Below are 17727 nucleotides of genomic sequence, written 5' to 3'. Positions count from 1 at the left end.
CATGTCTTACAGGTGCGAATCTTGATGTACACGCGGGTTCACATCGTGCTGCCTTGCGGGCCCCCCAGCCATACTTCTGCAGACGCCCCACAAAAGGTCTATGATGCCTTCGTCTCCTATGCCCATGAGGACAGCGACTGGGTTCTGGGCTCCCTGCTCAAGAGACTGGAGGAACCCAGCAACGCGCGGGGCTGCGGGCCCGTCAAGCTGTGCATCCACCAGCGAGACTTCGTCGTGGGCAAACCAATCATCGACAACATCATCGACAGCATCGCCGCCAGCAGGCACACCATCATCGTCCTGTCCAAGAGCTTTGTCAAGTAAGTGCATTTTTGAAATTAACAAAATGATAGACCAAATATTTCAAAGTTTCACTGGAGATGCTAACTTTCCCAGGAGATCTGCATATAAATCTAAATCTTCTAGCAGATCTCCTATTGGTGCTTTTGTACGGACGTTCCTGGCATTCAGAATTTACGTCGATCATCAAAACTAGACAAGAATAGACGAAACTACCTGTTTCCTGGAGCTCGCAAGATTCATAATAATCTGGTGAGCAATTAACTCTCCCTCCTCGCCATTTCTTTTCTCCAGCAACCTCCCTTCCTCCCTCCTTCCCTAAGAAGCAGTACCGTGGCCTTCACACATGAACACACACTTTTTCAACATGTTACAGATGTTCAGAGCAACCTGGCGAGGGAGTAAGTGGAGAGAGCGTACCGACATTAGCTATTACATTAGCTGAACCTCCTCCCTCTGATCCCTTGCAGGAGCAGTTGGGCGATGGAGGAACTGCAGCAGGCGTACCGCCAGTCGATGGAAGAGCGGAGACGTCACCTTGTGGTGGTGGTGCTGGAGAGCGTGCCCCAGTCGGACATGGCGCCCGTTCTCCGTCGTTGCTGCAAGACCTTCACCTACCTGGAGTCCAGTGACTCTCTTTTCTGGGACAGGTAAGGTGGACAAGGTTGTGTGTTGGCCCTGTGTGTGTGAAATGCATATTTGCATATATATGTTCAAAGAAACGCATTTTCCAGCAAGGATGGATGTAGAACACATCTGGTATAATTAAATAATTAAGACAGAAGGAATTTGTGTTTTCTGTTTATCTGTAGGGTTCATAGTCAAACGCATATGTGCACACACGCAAACTCAGAAACACACACACACACACACACACACACACACACACACACACACACACACACACACACACACACACACACACACACACACACACACACACACGCACGCACGCTAGCACGCACCCACGTATGCACGCACACATGCACGCACGCATACACACATTCGCACTCATACACACGCACACCCACACACGCTCGTGTGCACACATTGATAATATTACTACCACTTGTAGTAGCAATGGTAGTGGTAGTGTTAGGCGCGTTTGATCGATCTGCGCGATCGCGCGATCGCGCTGCGCGTTTGGTGGATCGATCAAACGCGCACATATCGATCGATGTGTGCGCGTTTGATTGATGCAAAGAGGTAAGTGTTTGGTAGGGTCCGACTAAACTACGCGCCAGCACGCGCTACCTTGAACCATAGCACTTATATACTTTATTTTTATATTTCTAGTTAATTCATCGTCCATTCTCACATAATACAAAATGTCAAACTTCAATGATGAAAATTACGGAAGTTATGACGAGTTTTAGGAGAGAGTATGCACTACTCTCAAGTCCGACGATTTCCGCCATTGACTAAACAGCGCGCTACCACTTTGAAGTGGACGCTACCTTGATCCATAGCACTTACATACTTTATTTTTATATTTCTTGTTAGATCTTGCTACCTTGATCCGTAGCACTTACATACTTTATTTTTATATTTCTTGTTAGATCATCGTCCATTCTCACATCATACAAAATGTCAATCTTCAATGATGAAAATTTTAGTCAATGGCGGATATCGTCGGACTTGAGAGTAGTGCATAAGCTCTCCTTAAACTCGTCATAACTTCCGTAATTTTCATCATTGAAGTTTGAAAGTATATAAGTGCTATGGTTCAAGGTAGCGCGTGCTGGCGCGTAGTTTAGTCGGGCCGGTTTGGTACAATATAATCCCTTTTTTTTCCTTTTTTTCAAGGTGGTCGTCTACATTTTTGCTTTTTTTCATCAATAATCTTACGGTTAGATTTCGCTAAAGAGTTCTGTCAGATGATGAATGGACCATGGGGAAAAAAGTTATAGAAAAAATAATATATGTAAAAAAAGATTTTATTTTTGGGTAGCGTGACTCACGCTTCCAATATTTAGTTTTCTGTTTGCTGAGAACGTGTGCTTTGCCTAAAAATACTGACCAATCAAAATCATGTCACTATGCTTAATAGCCACGCCCAAACAAGTGCAGCAACAGTTTGACACTGGAGCGCTGTCCACGCTTTTTTTTTAAACGCACGAAATGCACGGGATTTGAGAGGAGTTTTTCGCTTGGCATTTTCCAAATAAGGATATCCTACTATGAGTACTACGCTGGAATACTACAATGAATTTTCAAACGGCTACACTGGCTTCGTCTTTCCTGATCGAAAGGGGGTGTATTGTTGATAATTGTAGATAATAGACTCTGCATTTTAATGGTCAAATGGCGATTTCCTACAGATTGCTGTTTAGACGGCTTATAGCTAGGCCTACTTCCGGTCATAACTTCCGGTCATTGCCAGCAGACGTGTGTGTGCGTAGTACGATGGTGATTTGTGAGACGGATCGTCCAAATGCGCAAGTATATAAGTGCTGCGCGTTTTAACGATTCTTGTATTCTTTGTATCGATCAAACGCGCACACATCGATCGATGTGTGCGCGTTTGATCGATCCACCAAACGCGCAGCGCGATCGCGCGATCGCGCAGATCGATCAAACGCGCCGAACAGTAGTATTACAATTTTGCAGAATGTTGCGTGTTAGGAACGTTACAGACGATCAGTAGGCCTACTAGCTGGCACTGTCGTCAACTGTGAAAGTATTGGTTCTGTTTTAGATTTCGACAAGGCATTCAATACTTCTGACACGTTTTCATGTTTCAATGCTTTCCCTGACATGGAACTGAGATATTTCATCTGAAATTATCAATTTTAGTCAGCAATGATCAATGTGTCCAACTTCTTGTCAATCATTTCTGCGGAATTCATTTTAAACCTGCACGGTTGGCTTAGTGGTAAGGCGTCCGCCCCGTGATCGGGAGGTCGTGGGTTCGAACCCCGGCCGGGTCATACCTAAGACTTTAAAATTGGCAATCTAGTGGCTGCTCCGCCTGGCGTCTGGCATTATGGGGTTAGTGCTAGGACTGGTTGGTCCGGTGTCAGAATAATGTGACTGGGTGAGACGTGAATGTCAAAGCAGCACCGCCCTGATATGGCCCTTCGTGGTCGGCTGGGCGTTAAGCAAACAAACAAACAAACAAAAATTCATTTTAAACTGGCAAATTGTGGGTATGACAGGGCTGTTTCCTTTGGCTCCATCGTTTTCCTTCACTTCTGTGTTGGTGTTTTCTTTTGTAATCAGTATGTCGAAGTGATCCCAGTGTCCCAATAGGAAGTGGTTATTAATGATCGATAACTGGTAAGTGTCTTCGTCACTAAGAAACACATGTCACTCATTCTTGCAAATCAGAACTGACTCGAACGGTAACCGCCGCGCGCGAAAAAACAAACAAACAAAAAAACGATGACAGAGACAACTGTCAAATAATATGATTTCAGGCTGCTGTATTCACTGCAAGTCGACGACCACAACAACAACAGCAGCGACAATAAGAAAGGCAAAGGTCCCAGAACAGCTAGCACCACCTCCGACGAATACGACGACATCGCAGACCCAGAAGGGAACAAGGAAAGCAAGGGGAACAACTGCGACCTGGCAAACGGAGACGTCGTGTCAAAAGAGACAACAGAGGACAGCGCTTTACGCAAGGCGCTATTTTTGGAAAACATGCGCATGATTTCTGTGGACAGCACGTGCACGACAGTCAGCGACACTGGAGTGCCTGTCACCCCCAGTCAGGTCAATTTCGAGAGGCCTTTGTTTGAGACCCAGGCCTAAAATGTCCATGTCTGACTCCAAAATATAGTGGGATGGGAGGCGGGGGGGGGGGGGGGAGGGGGGAGGGGGGGGGGTAGAGGGAGATAGACTTTGACTTTTGAATGGTTTATTGTACTTGTGGCCTTTGCCCAAATACAAACCAGAAGAGAGAGAGAGAGAGAGAGAGAGAGAGAGAGAGAGAGAGAGAGAGAGAGAGAGAGAGAGAGAGAGAGAGAGAGAGAGAGTCTGGAGTCTGGATGGTTTATTGATTAGGCCTTGGGCCCATTTCAATTCGGGGTGTACAAAGTTTCAAAATTACATGCTTCATGAATAATAATCATAATAATATTAATCATAATAAAAATCATCATCATCGTAATGACAGTCGACATGACGACAGTGGAAACAGGCATTTACAACAGCAAAACGTTTGAAAAAGGACAGTAATGCATCAACACAAAATCCATTCTCTGTCACACTTCACTCATGTCTCTCTGTCATCCCTCCGTCCATCCATCCATCCATCCAGCCAACCATCCATCCATCCAACCATCCATCATATATCCTTCCATCCATCTCATGTCCCTCTGTCATCCATCCATCTAATCATCCGTCTGTCTGTCCAGCCATTCATCCGTCATCCATCTATTCATCCCTCCATCTATCCCTTCACATGCCCTTCCACACGCAAATCTGCAAACAGTTATATGCCTAATCGTTGCATCTCTGATACATAGCATCCCATTAACGTTTTCAAAAAACAAAACATTATTACTATTTTTTTTTAGCAATTGACAAAAACAACAAAAATAGCATACACATAAAACAGGATCATGCAATAATTATCTCATATTCACTGTCCCCACTCACTGCGTATTTTAAACGCGTTCATGATGAAGGTTGCAAGTCTAAGTAATATTGATCTGTTTGGTGTCGCTAGAAGAGAGAGAGAGAGAGAGAGAGAGAGAGAGAGAGAGAGAGAGAGAGAGAGAGAGAGAGAGAGAGAGAGAGAGAGAGAGAGAGAAAGAAACATAGGGCGAGATACATAAGATGTAATATTTTGTGTTCTTTCTTTCTTTATTTGGTGTTTAACGTCGTTTTCAACCACGAAGGTTATATCGCGACGAATATTTTGTGTTGTTGTCCACACAAATCAAATGATGTATGTAAAAGTGACACCTGATTGTTTGCTCTTAAGATAATGAACCACCATACAAAGGGAGCTGGATAGTATGAGGATGTATTCTGATTATCTTCAATATCATTTGGTTTAAACATAAGTTTATTTTAACAAAGGTTACAATCATGACATGTATACAAAGTTCACAGAAACAGCAACAAGCTAGAAGCTTATAGTGGTGTTCCTGCATGACAGTACAACATAAGGCGGTAACGGCTGAAAAATTTGTCTCAATAAACCAAATCTATTAATAACGTAATGAACGTTGCATAATGATTATAAAGAAAGACAGTAAAGGAAGGAAGGAGTGAAAGAAGATGCTTTTGGATTTAGTTTGGTTTTGAGTTACATTCTAACCAAAGAATAAATAATTGTCTTGGTTGTTAATCAAGAGTTAGTATGTACGGGCTAATTAGCAGGCATAATGTTAATCTTAGAAAATCAACAAAGAGGAGCCGTATGTGGTTTTGTGGTTGAAACGATCGATTTTTTGCTCTTTTTTTCTCCCCACAATCTCCACCACTTACCAAAACCGTTACCGGCACGGTTGGCCTAGTGGTAAGGCGTCCGCCCCGTGATCGGGAGGTCGTGGGTTCAAACCCCGGCCGGGTCATACCAAAGACTTTAAAATTGGCAATCTAGTGGCTGCTCCGCCTGGCGTCTGGCATTATGGGGTTAGTGCTAGGACTGGTTGGTCCGGTGTCAGAATAATGTGACTGGGTGAGACATGAAGCCTGTGCTGCGACTTCTGTCTTGTGTGTGGCGCACGTTATATGTCAAATCAGCACCGCCCTAATATGGCTCTTCGTGGTCGGCTGGGCGTTAAGCAAACAAACAAACAAACAAACAAACAAACCAAAACCGTTTTGTATTTTGAGCCCATGGCATGTCACTCAGCATTTCACGTTTGTACAGTACTTTCAGCATTCGAATGCCTGTTTTGGCGTAATAAATAACTTTTTAATGTTTAATTGAACAGTTGAAATATTGGTATGTGTTTGGATTTCAAGCAGTATTGTCGCTGTTTGTGAGATAAATGCTTAGATGAATTACTCATGCATATTCCACACTGCGGCGTACATTGTGTGCGTGTGTATGTGTGTGTGTGTGTGTGTGGGGGGGTATGTGTGTGTGTGTGTGTGTGTGTGTGTGTGTGTGTGTGTCCGCGTGCGGGCGAAACAGGATGATTGTCACGTTGGCAAATTAACAGTCGGCTCATTCATTTCAAAATAAACGATATCCGATTTGAGGTGAAAGTCCGTTATTTGAATATGATTTTTGAAAAGATACATAATTACGAAATTCTTCTTTTAAAAAAAATTCTTTTTTTGTTTTTTACGAAATCTTGACATCTTTCAACACATTTTGATGTCTAAACCATAATGTAACAGGCAAAAAACTAACTCATTTTGGCGCTAGTAAGTGTTTTATTTTGTTTTATGTATGCACATTTTGATGAACGAATAACCGGTGCCTACCTGTTTGCGTATATTTTTTATCGTTGCTGTTGCAGCTTTACAAATATGGTGTGTTTTTGGGTTTTTAACAATCAATCTGCACCTTTGTGTTCAGAAGTGTCTAACTTTAAAGGAGTGTTGAACTCCTTTGGAAAGTGCAGTCGACTAGCCAGGGATGTTTTTGGGCGTTCTCAGTCGGCGAATGATCGCCAACAAATGTGTACGTGGCGTCAATTCGTTTGAATCAGTTGCCGACATTTTATTTTTTATATTAGCACGACTCATAACAATTGACATTTAGAGTGGGTGGGTGGGTGGCTGGTTGGATGGGAGATGGCGCCAAAGACTGACCTACACTAAATTCTGAAAAAATTACGACACAAACGTGGACGTACATTTCAGCACATTTGCCGAAGACATTAAATTGAGTCCTAGCAACATTGTATCCGTCTACATCCATAATGTGAATATTGTATGCACAATGAATATAAATGAGTGCCTTGTTTTGTACAATTGAACTGACATATGTATCTAAAAGTGGTTGTAGATAGGCGCCGCATGTAATATAATGTTCGTTGGCCGCAAACGTTTGATCTTACTGTAAACATGTGTGACGGTGCAATTTTATAGCTAATTTATTTGCAATTGCTTTAGTAAAAGTTTCTCTTGTGAGATCTACTTTTGAGAATTCAATATAGATAACAACAGATGTATTGCAGATAATGTTATTTATAATATTGCAAATACAATTAAACAAATTTCTTCGAATGAATATGTTAGGCGATTTTGTCGTACGATTGTATTAGCAACGCGTCTTTGTTACAGTATGATTTGTACAGAATGTCCCTGCTTACTATTTTGATATACATTTGTACATTTTGGCGGTGTTTTGTCATAAATTGGATAATGCTTTTTATATAGAATATTCTTTTAGCGTTAAGTGTCATACGCTCTGAACTTAAATTTAACAGGTTGGCGTGTTTTAAATGTGTCTCATGAGACAACATACAGGATTGACATCATGATAATGGTTCCTTTCAATTTATGTTTAACAATGGGTTTTTTATGTAAGGTCATAATTATATTGTACTACGTTGCAAGCTCCTGGAGCAATTTTTTGATTAGTGCTTTTGTGAACAAGAAACAATTAACAAGTGGCTCTATCTCCCCTCCCCTCACCCCCCCCTCTTTCCCCGTCGCGATATAACCTTGAACGGTTGAAAACGACGTTAAACACCAAATAAAGAAAAAAAGAAAGAAAGAAATTGGAAAACGCTCAAAGATATCTTCCCTGGAATACCTTTTATACAATATGCATGCATACGTGTGTGTGTGTGTGTGTGTGTGTGTGTGTGTGTGTGTGTGTGTGTGTGTGTGTGTGTGTGTGTGTGTGTGTTGGTGCACACTTCGTCTTTTGAAAGAACCATTCAACCGCATTTAGTACGATTTTCTTTAAAGAGCAATTATTCCAAACACTTCTAAGCATTCGTCCATAAAAAGAAAAGAAATCGTTTAGAGTTTTATTTTGATGTGTGCGTTATGTAAATGCTGCAATAAAGGTGTATGCCCAATGAATCAATGTGAGAAACTTTGTTGTGTTCAAGTTTAGCAAGTGCAGATTCTTAATGAGGTGAATGAATAACACATACACACACACAAACACACACACACACACACACACACACACACACACACACATGCACACACACGCACGCACACACGCACACACACTTACATGTAGAGAGAATAACATGCTCGTTTAATGAAAGATATTTTATCACTGATGGAAGATAGCTTGAAGAAAAACACCAACATCAGCATTGTTTGTAACAAATCAACTACGTTTCTCAAAGCTATGACATCTTCATATCAAGGTATCCTACACCTTTATAACTGTATCGTCAGGTTTATAAAACGTCAGTTCTAAACAATGTATTTAAAAAAAAAAGAAGATAAATTGAAAAAAACAAATATAGATAGAGAAAGAAAGAGAGGGGCAGGGGAGAGTAAAATAGAGAGAGAGAGGTAGAGAGAGAGATCAAAAGAAAGACAGATTGAGAGAGAGAGAGAGGTAGAGAGACAGACAGACAGACAAACAGACAGACATATTGAGAGAGAGAGAGAGAGAGAGAGAGAGAGAGAGAGAGAGAGAGAGAGAGAGAGAGAGAGGATTATAATCAATCACTTAATAAATAAATCAGAACCGATATTCGTTAAGAACTATTCTGACATAAATGATACTTAGTCAAGGCCCAGTACATGTACAACTGAAAACAATAACCAACGTTTCATCTTCACAGTTTGTAATACATGTAGGAGTAGGTTTATAAATTTGCATTCATGTATTTTAATTTTGCAATGAAACAGACGCTGAATCATTAATGTAAAAGTGTCCAGGATTCTTATAACTGCTGGAAGAAGAAAAATCAAGCACAGACACACTTTTAAATTTCAACAGAGTCTGCAAATAGATCTTAGGATTTAGAATAGTGAACTAAATAAAAGCAAGTCTAACTGAATTGAGATGAACGCACATTCGTATTCTCTTGACTATTAAAGGGACACCGTGATAAATGTTATCCTTGAACAGAGATAACTAATCTTCACCCCAATATTTTGTTTAATGTTTTTATCTTTCTTTCTGGAAATTGCAGATATACGTGACAGTCGAAAGTAAACACACGCCATTTTCAGAAAGCAAAATTCGAGAAGAAAAGGACAAGCTTAAGCATCACTCATTAAATATACACAAATTAAAAACAGGTTGGAATAATCAAACAATAATATAATTTCACAATAATCTAAATAGTAAACTCCGCACACAAGACTAAACTATAGACACAAAGCACATCTTGAACTATTTTTAATGCAGATCTTGCCTCTTAACGTAACATATAACATTTGCCAAGAACAGCTTACATAATTTAGACACATAGCAGCTTAAAACTTCTCAGTAACGGTAACACAGAAAGAGAATGTATCTCTCCTTCTGCAGAACACAAACAACAACAACATAAAAACAAACACACTGAGAGAGCATAACCAGGAGCAGTGATTAATGAATGTGTTAGGGTGGCTGCTAGTGGGTAATATTTCTTACATCTTGATCTTTTAGAACGCGGATATTTAATGATGCAGGTGATAGAAACAAAACGACGACGATAAATGCTGTAAATTGTAATGATAATGATGAGACTTTGATCTGGTAGATGTCAACGTCGTAAATGATAATTCCTGATGTCGACAATGTGAACTATTCGATAATGAAAAAACCCACAAAAAACAAGAAAACAAAAGGTATGCTACTTACAAAAGTATCATTAGTATAAAGGAAAACCATGCACCCGTTTGGGCAAAAGCTGATCCAAGATCCAAATGCACACGCATGCAAGAACACCGCAACTGAAGAAGTAATACAATAGAATGTTTTGTACATGGAACTTTTCAAAAATAAAGTTAAATGAGAATAAGCAGCACCAATTTGACTATAAGTCTTTGCAAATTCACATGGCACAGAGAAAATACTATACAAGAAACAAAATCAGAGTAACCACTCGCACAAATTCAGTTTTGTTAAAAGAATACGCATCATTCACACAAAATGAATCCCATTTAAAACACAATGCAAGACAAATGATATAAGTACTTCGAAAAGTCTAATGAGTTCTCCTTGGCACTACATCAATTGTTTTCATCTTCTCGTGTGTTTTGATACTACTTTAAAAAGTGCCGTAAGGCTAAAGAATAAAATTGTTTATCGCTTTAATGCTTGTCTCTTAATGATTGTTCCAAAAGGTGCCCTGACTATAACACAAATCAGGTATTTTAGATGAATATGTTCACATCAACAACTAATCATAAATATTACAATTCCCCAGAGAAATTAAATGATATTTACATCTGATCATTTGCAACAACATCATGCATGTGATTCTAATGTCTTTGGTGTGACTAGATCCTCTGCTAAACCATTGAAACACGTAATCCAAACTAAACAATCGCAAAAAGACGTGATGATGGACATTATTTTTTTTTTAGTTCGGCTGTAAAGTTAACTTTCACTTAAAATTCACGAGAAAACGATTCCAAAAATAGTCCAGAAAATTATTTCGGCAAAAGCATCGTCAAATTTCAACACCAAAATTATATGCCATTATACAGCCATTAAAACGCAATCACTGGACACAGATATGGTTTGCTGTTGAGGATAAAAGTATCCAATAACTTTTAACCATGTTAAAGTTTAAGGATAATAGCTCGTAATTCTGAATAACAAGATGCGAAGACGAACTTTGCAATGCAGTCCCTGTGCTTTGACGTGTAAAAAAACACCCAAACAAACATCAAACATTTTCGTGCAGTCTGGCTAAAATAATTTTGAATGAAGCCATGTTGTATTAAACTTTTTCATTCACGTGTTCAGTGTAACCCTTTGAGAGCTACAAACATAGTTTTAATCTGTTGTTTCACAAAAATAAACTGTGTCAGAAAGCTGTCCTTAAATTTTGAATCCGTAAACATCCATCTTACAAAGGAGAAATTTTTTGAAATGTTCCTAGAATTCTACAGAACAACTTTTACCTCCCGAAACCAAACATGGTCACCAACACGGAAGCGACAAGAACGGAAACGGACGCAGCGAGCGCGGCGCATGCGTCGCACTGCTGGTCGTACTCGTCGGCGTAGTGGCGAGGCACGATGGGGTGTCTGCTGAAGACGGGGTCCATGTCCCGGGCAAAATGAGGGATGGTCACAGTCTCGATACCGGCGTTGGGATCGTCGTTGCGGGTTCCGAAGATAGCCAGGTACGGCTTCCTGACGTAGTCGTCGGCGTGGGTTGTGAACCACATAGGTCCGGGGACGGCCTGAAATGAGATTGCACGTTTTTAGTACAATTTACACATTTTTGACACTTCAAACCAGGAAATTTATCAATGTCCTAGAATATTTTGGAAATTTACATAACACCCGAGTGAAACAGGCGAGATTGTTTTAGGCACGAGAATCTTGTAACAATAAGAAGGCATGTTTGTACTCGCTTGCAAAGTAAGAGTTGTCGTTATTTGAACTCGGGTTCGGAATTTTAAATAAAAAGGTCGAATACAGTGCGACTATTCAGTGAAGTGTGAACATCTTGCCGTGTTCCAGTGCTGTATTTTGATTTCATTCATGTTGCTACATATTTGTGTACATAGTTATGTAATTATTGGGTTTATTTATCTCACTATTTCTTTTTTTGAAAGGACTTCGTTTAAAAAAAATACATGGGATGTGTTCCGAATTATGTGTACAGGAAGGAACTCTTTCTACATGTGCAGGTAGCTTGGCCTGACTTTGAACCGCTATCGGTACCAGTACTTGTGCGAATAGCTTTTGCCGAAAACAAGAACCACTCGATAATATATTTACGTAGAACTAGTTTAGTTTTCAGAGTTTGCAGAGTTTAGTTTTGGGACGTTATATATAGTAAAGAGGAGGTGGGGGGAGGAGGAGGTGTGCTACGTTTTGTTTTTTCTTCTTCTTCTTCTTCTTCTTCTTCTTCTTCTTCTTCTTCTTCTTCTTCTTCTTCTTCTTCTTCTTCTTCTTCTTCTTCTTCTTCTTCTTCTTCTTCTTCTTCTTCTTCTTCTTCTTCTTCTTCTTCTTCTTCTTCTTCTTCTTCTTGTCGTTCGCTGTTAGATCGTCAGTCCGGACTGCAGGGCGAAACGTGCTGTCCTCTCCAAGTCCTCTTTGGGGCCGTTTAGCTTCTTTTGTAGCGCTGTCTCCTCTGGCCAGGTGGTGTCCCTCAGAGCACTGTGGTATGGACAAGCCTGCAGGATGTGCTCTGCTGTCTGATTCTTGCCACACGGACATAGGGGGGAGGGAACTAGCTTCAGCTTTGTGGCCATATGATGGTTTAGTCTGTTATGTCCAGTGCGGAGTCTGAGTAGGACGACTTGTTCTTCACGTTGGAGCAGGTGGTAGTCATCTTTCTCCGCTCTGGTTTTCCTCTTGTTTTTGATGATTGTTTTTTTTCCTTGTACTGCAGCTGGGACGTGAACTGTTCCTTTGAGGCACCTTCCTTGTTTTGTTTCTAAACGACCTGTAATACACAAGACTTTTAGACACCCCCCTCCCCTCACCACCACCATAAGTGATAACCCATCTCACCACCCAGTAATGCTGCGCTCTATAAATGTATACTCACGTGCATGGTAAAGGTGTCGTTGCGCGCAGCAGGGTGCAGAATGTAGTGGCCCAACTCTCCATATTCCAGTCTCAGCAATCCACTATCGTTGCGCTTCACCATCACGTCACCGAACCCGTAGAGGCGGTACGTGGCCTCGTAGTCTGTCAGTGGACGGATCTGGATCAAGAACGAAACAGGCATGTTGAAATAACGGTGAGACACACACAACCCTCACCATATAGTGAGCCTGAGAGTTTAATGGTCAGTGACGGGCGCAGTGGCGTGGTGGTAAGACATCGGCCTCCGAATCGGGGAAGTCGTGAGTTCGCATCCCGGTCACTGCAGCCTGGTGGGTTAAGAGTGGAGATTTTTCCGATCTCCCAGGTCAACTAATGTGCAGACCTGACCTGCTAGTGACTTAACCCCCTTCGTGTGTACACGCAATCACACGACCAAGTGCGCACGGAAAAGATCCTGTAATTCATGGCAGAGTTCGGTGGAATATAGAAACACGAAAATACCCAGCATGCCTCCCCCGAAATCGGCGTATGCTGCCTGAATGGCGGGGTAAAAACGGTCATACACGTAAAAATCCACTCGTGCTAAAAACATGAGTGAACGTGGGAGTCTAAGCCCATGAACGAAGAAAAAGAAGAAGAAGAAGAAGAAGAAGAAGAAGAAGAAGAAGAAGAAGAAGAAGAAGAAGAAGAAGAAGAAGAAGAAGAAGAAGAAATGGTCAGGATCGCAGAAGAAGAACAAGATCTACGAACGAAAACTAGCTTTGTCAGCTTACGTATTTGATGGTTATTGTGGTTCTGTATACTTCATGAGTTGTGAAGGTGGTGAGGGGCGTGATTGTATATTTCCGAAAATCTGGCAATTACCTTTCGTTAATCAATGAAAACCAAGAACATGGTTGCGTTTAACATGCAGACATTTATGAACACAGACGGACAGCTGGACAGCCATACAGTCAGAAAGACCTACAAATTATCCACAGTTTTCATCTACAACCCCCCCCCCCCCCAACCAAAAAAACGAAAAAAGATGAAAAAAGCAACACTAATAAACTTAACTAAAAAACACTTATATTAACCGTCAATTGATCGCTCAAACATCCATACTCCTCAACAACTCCCCGATCCCCTCCCACCACCACCATACCATCCCACCCATAGCCCCCACTCCGTTTGACTGACCTCCCCACCTCAAGCAACGGTTGTGAGGAAGACACCCCCCCACACACATTTCAAACCAACCTCCGTGCCCCTTCCTCCGACGTAGACGGGTTTGGGCTCGGCGGCCTTGGTAGCGTCAGTCATCTTGTCCATGACCATGCAGGCCTCGTTCAGCTTCACCCACGGCTGACCCTGAAGGAGAAGATCCAGAGCGAAACTGTTGATCAGGGTTTTCGCCGCGTAAGCCCGCGCCCCGCCGTCCCCGGTGAAAGCCGTGAAGACGCCGATGTTACGATCGGGGAGGATGGTAGTCAGAGACTCGTAACCGGGGAGAGAGCCGTCCTGTGACACGAAGGTGTAGCCTGTATGAAACAAAAAGGAAGTCATTATACATGAGCAGCAAACGTAGGGTTTTCGGCGTTGCGGGTGGGCAGTATGGTGTTCAGCTAGGTGCCCCAGCCGGAGAGAGAGGACGGTGTCCTGGGTGTCCCGGACACGAAGGCGTAGCAGTTCATGGAAGAGTAAGAAAGAACATCGTAAACAACTTCTCATATCATACGGCCCTAACTCGTATGGGCCGAGTGGGGACTTGAACTAAACTGAGTTTAGAAGACAAGGAGACCCGTTCATATCGGGTGCGTTGTGATGTCAGGGTGTCATCCGATCAGAAAAGAACAATTTAAACAACAACAACAAAACAAGAACAAGAACAGCAGCAACAACAACAATAACAACACCAACACCAACTCCCCCATCACCAACAACAACAGCAACAGATTTCAGAATCCTCTATGTCTTTCATAAGTGTGACTTAACGTCAACCAACAGACATCATTCGCCTTCGGTGGTCACGAGATCATACAGGGAAATAACTCACTCCTTTGTCCTCCAACACATACCTCGGTAGTTTCCCTTGATCCACCCAAGCGCGTTGCTCTCTCGCGTGAAGGACACCTGAATGGTGGGCTGAGAGAAACCGTTACTGCGTGTGTCGCCGCCATTGCTGCGTGGTTGCAAGGCCTTGAATGTGGATTTCAGGGCATCCTCGCTCACAACCTAGCCCGAAAAAGAAGAAAGAAAAAGTTCTTTATTATGTACTACATAATTTAAACACATTTCAAACATGAGATGAGGAGGATGCAGTTGTTAATTGTCCTGTACCTTTTTATTTATTTTTTATTTTTTATTTTTCAATTTTCAGTGATCGACATTTCAATTTTCGCTCAGTACTGTACGGTCCTCTGCGCATTGTGTTATCTATTCAGAAGCCAACATCTCTCTTTTGTAAAGGACATAGGTTAGGCACTTAAAATGTCCAGTTATTATTATTTTTAAAAAAAAATTTTTGACCTCAGTTGCATGCAAGGCTGCTTCAACCCATCTTTTTTGCCTCTTTCGTCTTTTTTTTTCTTTTTTTTTGGGGGGCGGTGAGCATATTCTTCTTCATTGGTCTTTTTTTTTTAATGACATTTTAATTTTGTTTTCTTTTACATTACAGTTATTATTATTATTATTATTATTATTATTATTATTATTATTATTATTTTAGAGAAAATTGTGTCTTAAAAAGGAGTTCCTTTCTTTGTTTGCTTAACGCCCAGCCGACCACGAAGGGCCATATCAGGGCGGTGCTGGTTTGACAGTTAACGTGCGCCACACACAAGACAGCCGGAAGTCGCAGCACGGGCTTCATGTCTCACCCAGTCACATTATTCTGACACCGGACCAACCAGTCCTAGCACTAACCCCATAATGCCAGACGCCAGGCGGAGCAGCCACTAGATTGCCAATTTTAAAGTCTTAGGTATGACCCGGCCGGGGTTCGAACCCACGACCTCCCGATCACTGGGCGGACGCCTTACCACTAGGCCAACCGTGCCGGTCTTAAAAAGGAGGGAGTATATTAAACAGGATCTAAATGTATACAGAGGTTATGAACACAAATCTGAAAAAGTAAGACGTAAAAGGTAAGAGGCCTTAAAACAAGACGTGTGGTGTGTAAGGCCCCCGATTTAAGACTACCTCCCTTTTAAGACCCTGTTTTCTGAGATTTTCTGTTCATAGCCCGTGTAAATGTCACCCCATTTTAAGACTACTTTATTTTAAAGACCTGAATTTCTGAGATTGTGTAAGGTCTTAAAAGGGGGGTTCCACTGTACTGTGTATGAGTGGCTGACCAACCTGTCCGCCATCCATGGTTTTCCCCCCACTGAGAATGAAGTGGATCCACTTGGTCATGTCCCTGGCCGATAGACACACGGAGGAGGCTGCGGCCACGATCTCTTGACCCCTGTTGGACACAACAGTTGTGATTGGTTTTAACAATGTTTTATTTCCATTTACTTCTTCATGAAATGTTCATACATTTATACATATTTTTGTTTGTTTGTTTGCTTAACGCCCAGCCGACCACGAAGGGCCATAATCAGGGCGGTGCTGCTTTGGCATATAACGTGCGCCACACACAAGACAGAACTCGCAGCACACTGAGGCTTCATGTCTCACCCAGTCACATTATTCTGACACCGGACCAACCAGTCCTAGCACTAACCCCATAATGCCAGACGCCAGGCGGAGCAGCCACTAGATTGCCAATTTTAAAGTCTTATGTATGACCCGGCCGGGGTTCGAACCCACGACCTCCCGATCACGGGGCGGACGCCTTACCACTAGGCCAACCGTGCCGGTTTATTTATATATACATATGAAAACAACAACCAGCTTACGGTATTGATTGATGGACTGAAATATTCCGTCTGTCTGTGTCCGTCTCTCTGGCTCTAGGTCTCTTTGTCCGTCTGTCTGTGTCCGTCTCTCTGGCTCTAGGTCTCTTTGTCCGTCTGTCTGTGTCCGTCTCTGTGTGTGTGTGTGTCTTTGTGTGTGTGTGTGCCAGTCTGTGTGTGTGTGTCTGTCTTTGTCTGTCCGCCTGTGTGTCGGTCTGCCCGTGTGTATGCGTCTGCTTGTCTGTCCGTCTGTGTGCCATGCTGTCCATCTGTCTGTCTGTGTCTGTCCGCCTGTGTGTCGGTCTGTCCGTGTGTATGCGTCTGCTTGTCTGTCCGTCTGTGTGCCATGCTGTCCGTGTGTGTCTGTCTCTGTCTGTCCGTCTGTGTGCCAGTCTGCCCGTGTGTGTGCGTCTGCATGTCTGTCCGTCTGTGTGCCAGTCTGCCCGTGTGTGTCTGTCTCTGTCTGTCCGTCTGTGTGCCATGCTGTCCGTGTGTGTCTGTCTCTGTCTGTCCGTCTGTGTGCCATGCTGTCCGTGTGTGTCTGCATGTCTCTGTCTGTCTGTGTGTTTCTGTCTGTGCGTGACCGATACCATGTCTCTTGTCTTTGTGTGTGTGAGGAGTATTCCTTGGCTGTTTTTTTCTCTCCATTTGTGCACCATGTACCCCCACCCAGATTCATCCTTCTTTGTCATTGTTTCGCGCATTCAGTGTCTTTGCTAGTTTCCCTCTCATCCCGTCCCTCAATCTCTCTTTCAGTTTCAATTTCTCTGTCAGCATTTCTACTGCACGTGCTGCTTTGATTCAAGCAACACTTCCTCCTGTGCCCCTCATGTCATCTTATTAATCCATTAAGTTATAAATGCAACCATGAGAATGTCCCACAATTACTATCTAGCACCACCCCGCCCCCTTCCCGACACCATTACTAGCCTCATTCTTTACACCCTCCAAATTTCGAAGAAAGAGATATCAAGAACCATAATGT

General features: G+C 42.4%; 2 protein-coding genes across 4 annotated transcripts in view; one reads left to right on the top strand and one right to left on the bottom strand.

The window, feature by feature from the left end:
* Positions 1 to 4098, top strand: part of LOC138963982 (uncharacterized) — a 31810-nt gene extending 27712 nt beyond the window's left edge. Inside the window, exons 7-9 of the mRNA XM_070335847.1 lie at positions 13 to 320; positions 771 to 950; positions 3720 to 4098. Of these exons, the coding sequence (XP_070191948.1) occupies positions 13 to 320; positions 771 to 950; positions 3720 to 4059 (828 nt within the window). The 3' untranslated portion in view covers positions 4060 to 4098. The remainder of the gene's footprint in view (positions 1 to 12; positions 321 to 770; positions 951 to 3719) is intronic.
* Positions 4099 to 8433: 4335 nt separating this feature from the next.
* LOC138964034 (uncharacterized) overlaps positions 8434 to 17727 on the bottom strand; it is a 55701-nt gene continuing 46407 nt past the window's right edge. For all 3 annotated transcript variants that reach the window (XM_070335927.1, XM_070335920.1, XM_070335912.1), the window contains exons 5-9: positions 16201 to 16309; positions 14919 to 15075; positions 14101 to 14381; positions 12860 to 13018; positions 8434 to 11540 (exon numbers count right to left, since the gene is read on the bottom strand). In XM_070335927.1, coding sequence (XP_070192028.1) covers positions 11253 to 11540; positions 12860 to 13018; positions 14101 to 14381; positions 14919 to 15075; positions 16201 to 16309 — 994 coding nt within the window. In that variant the 3' untranslated portion in view covers positions 8434 to 11252. The remainder of the gene's footprint in view (positions 11541 to 12859; positions 13019 to 14100; positions 14382 to 14918; positions 15076 to 16200; positions 16310 to 17727) is intronic.

The sequence above is a fragment of the Littorina saxatilis genome, linkage group LG1, assembly GCF_037325665.1.
Source record: "Littorina saxatilis isolate snail1 linkage group LG1, US_GU_Lsax_2.0, whole genome shotgun sequence".
NCBI lineage: Eukaryota > Metazoa > Mollusca > Gastropoda > Littorinimorpha > Littorinidae > Littorina > Littorina saxatilis.
This window is presented reverse-complemented; position numbering and strand designations above follow the sequence as displayed.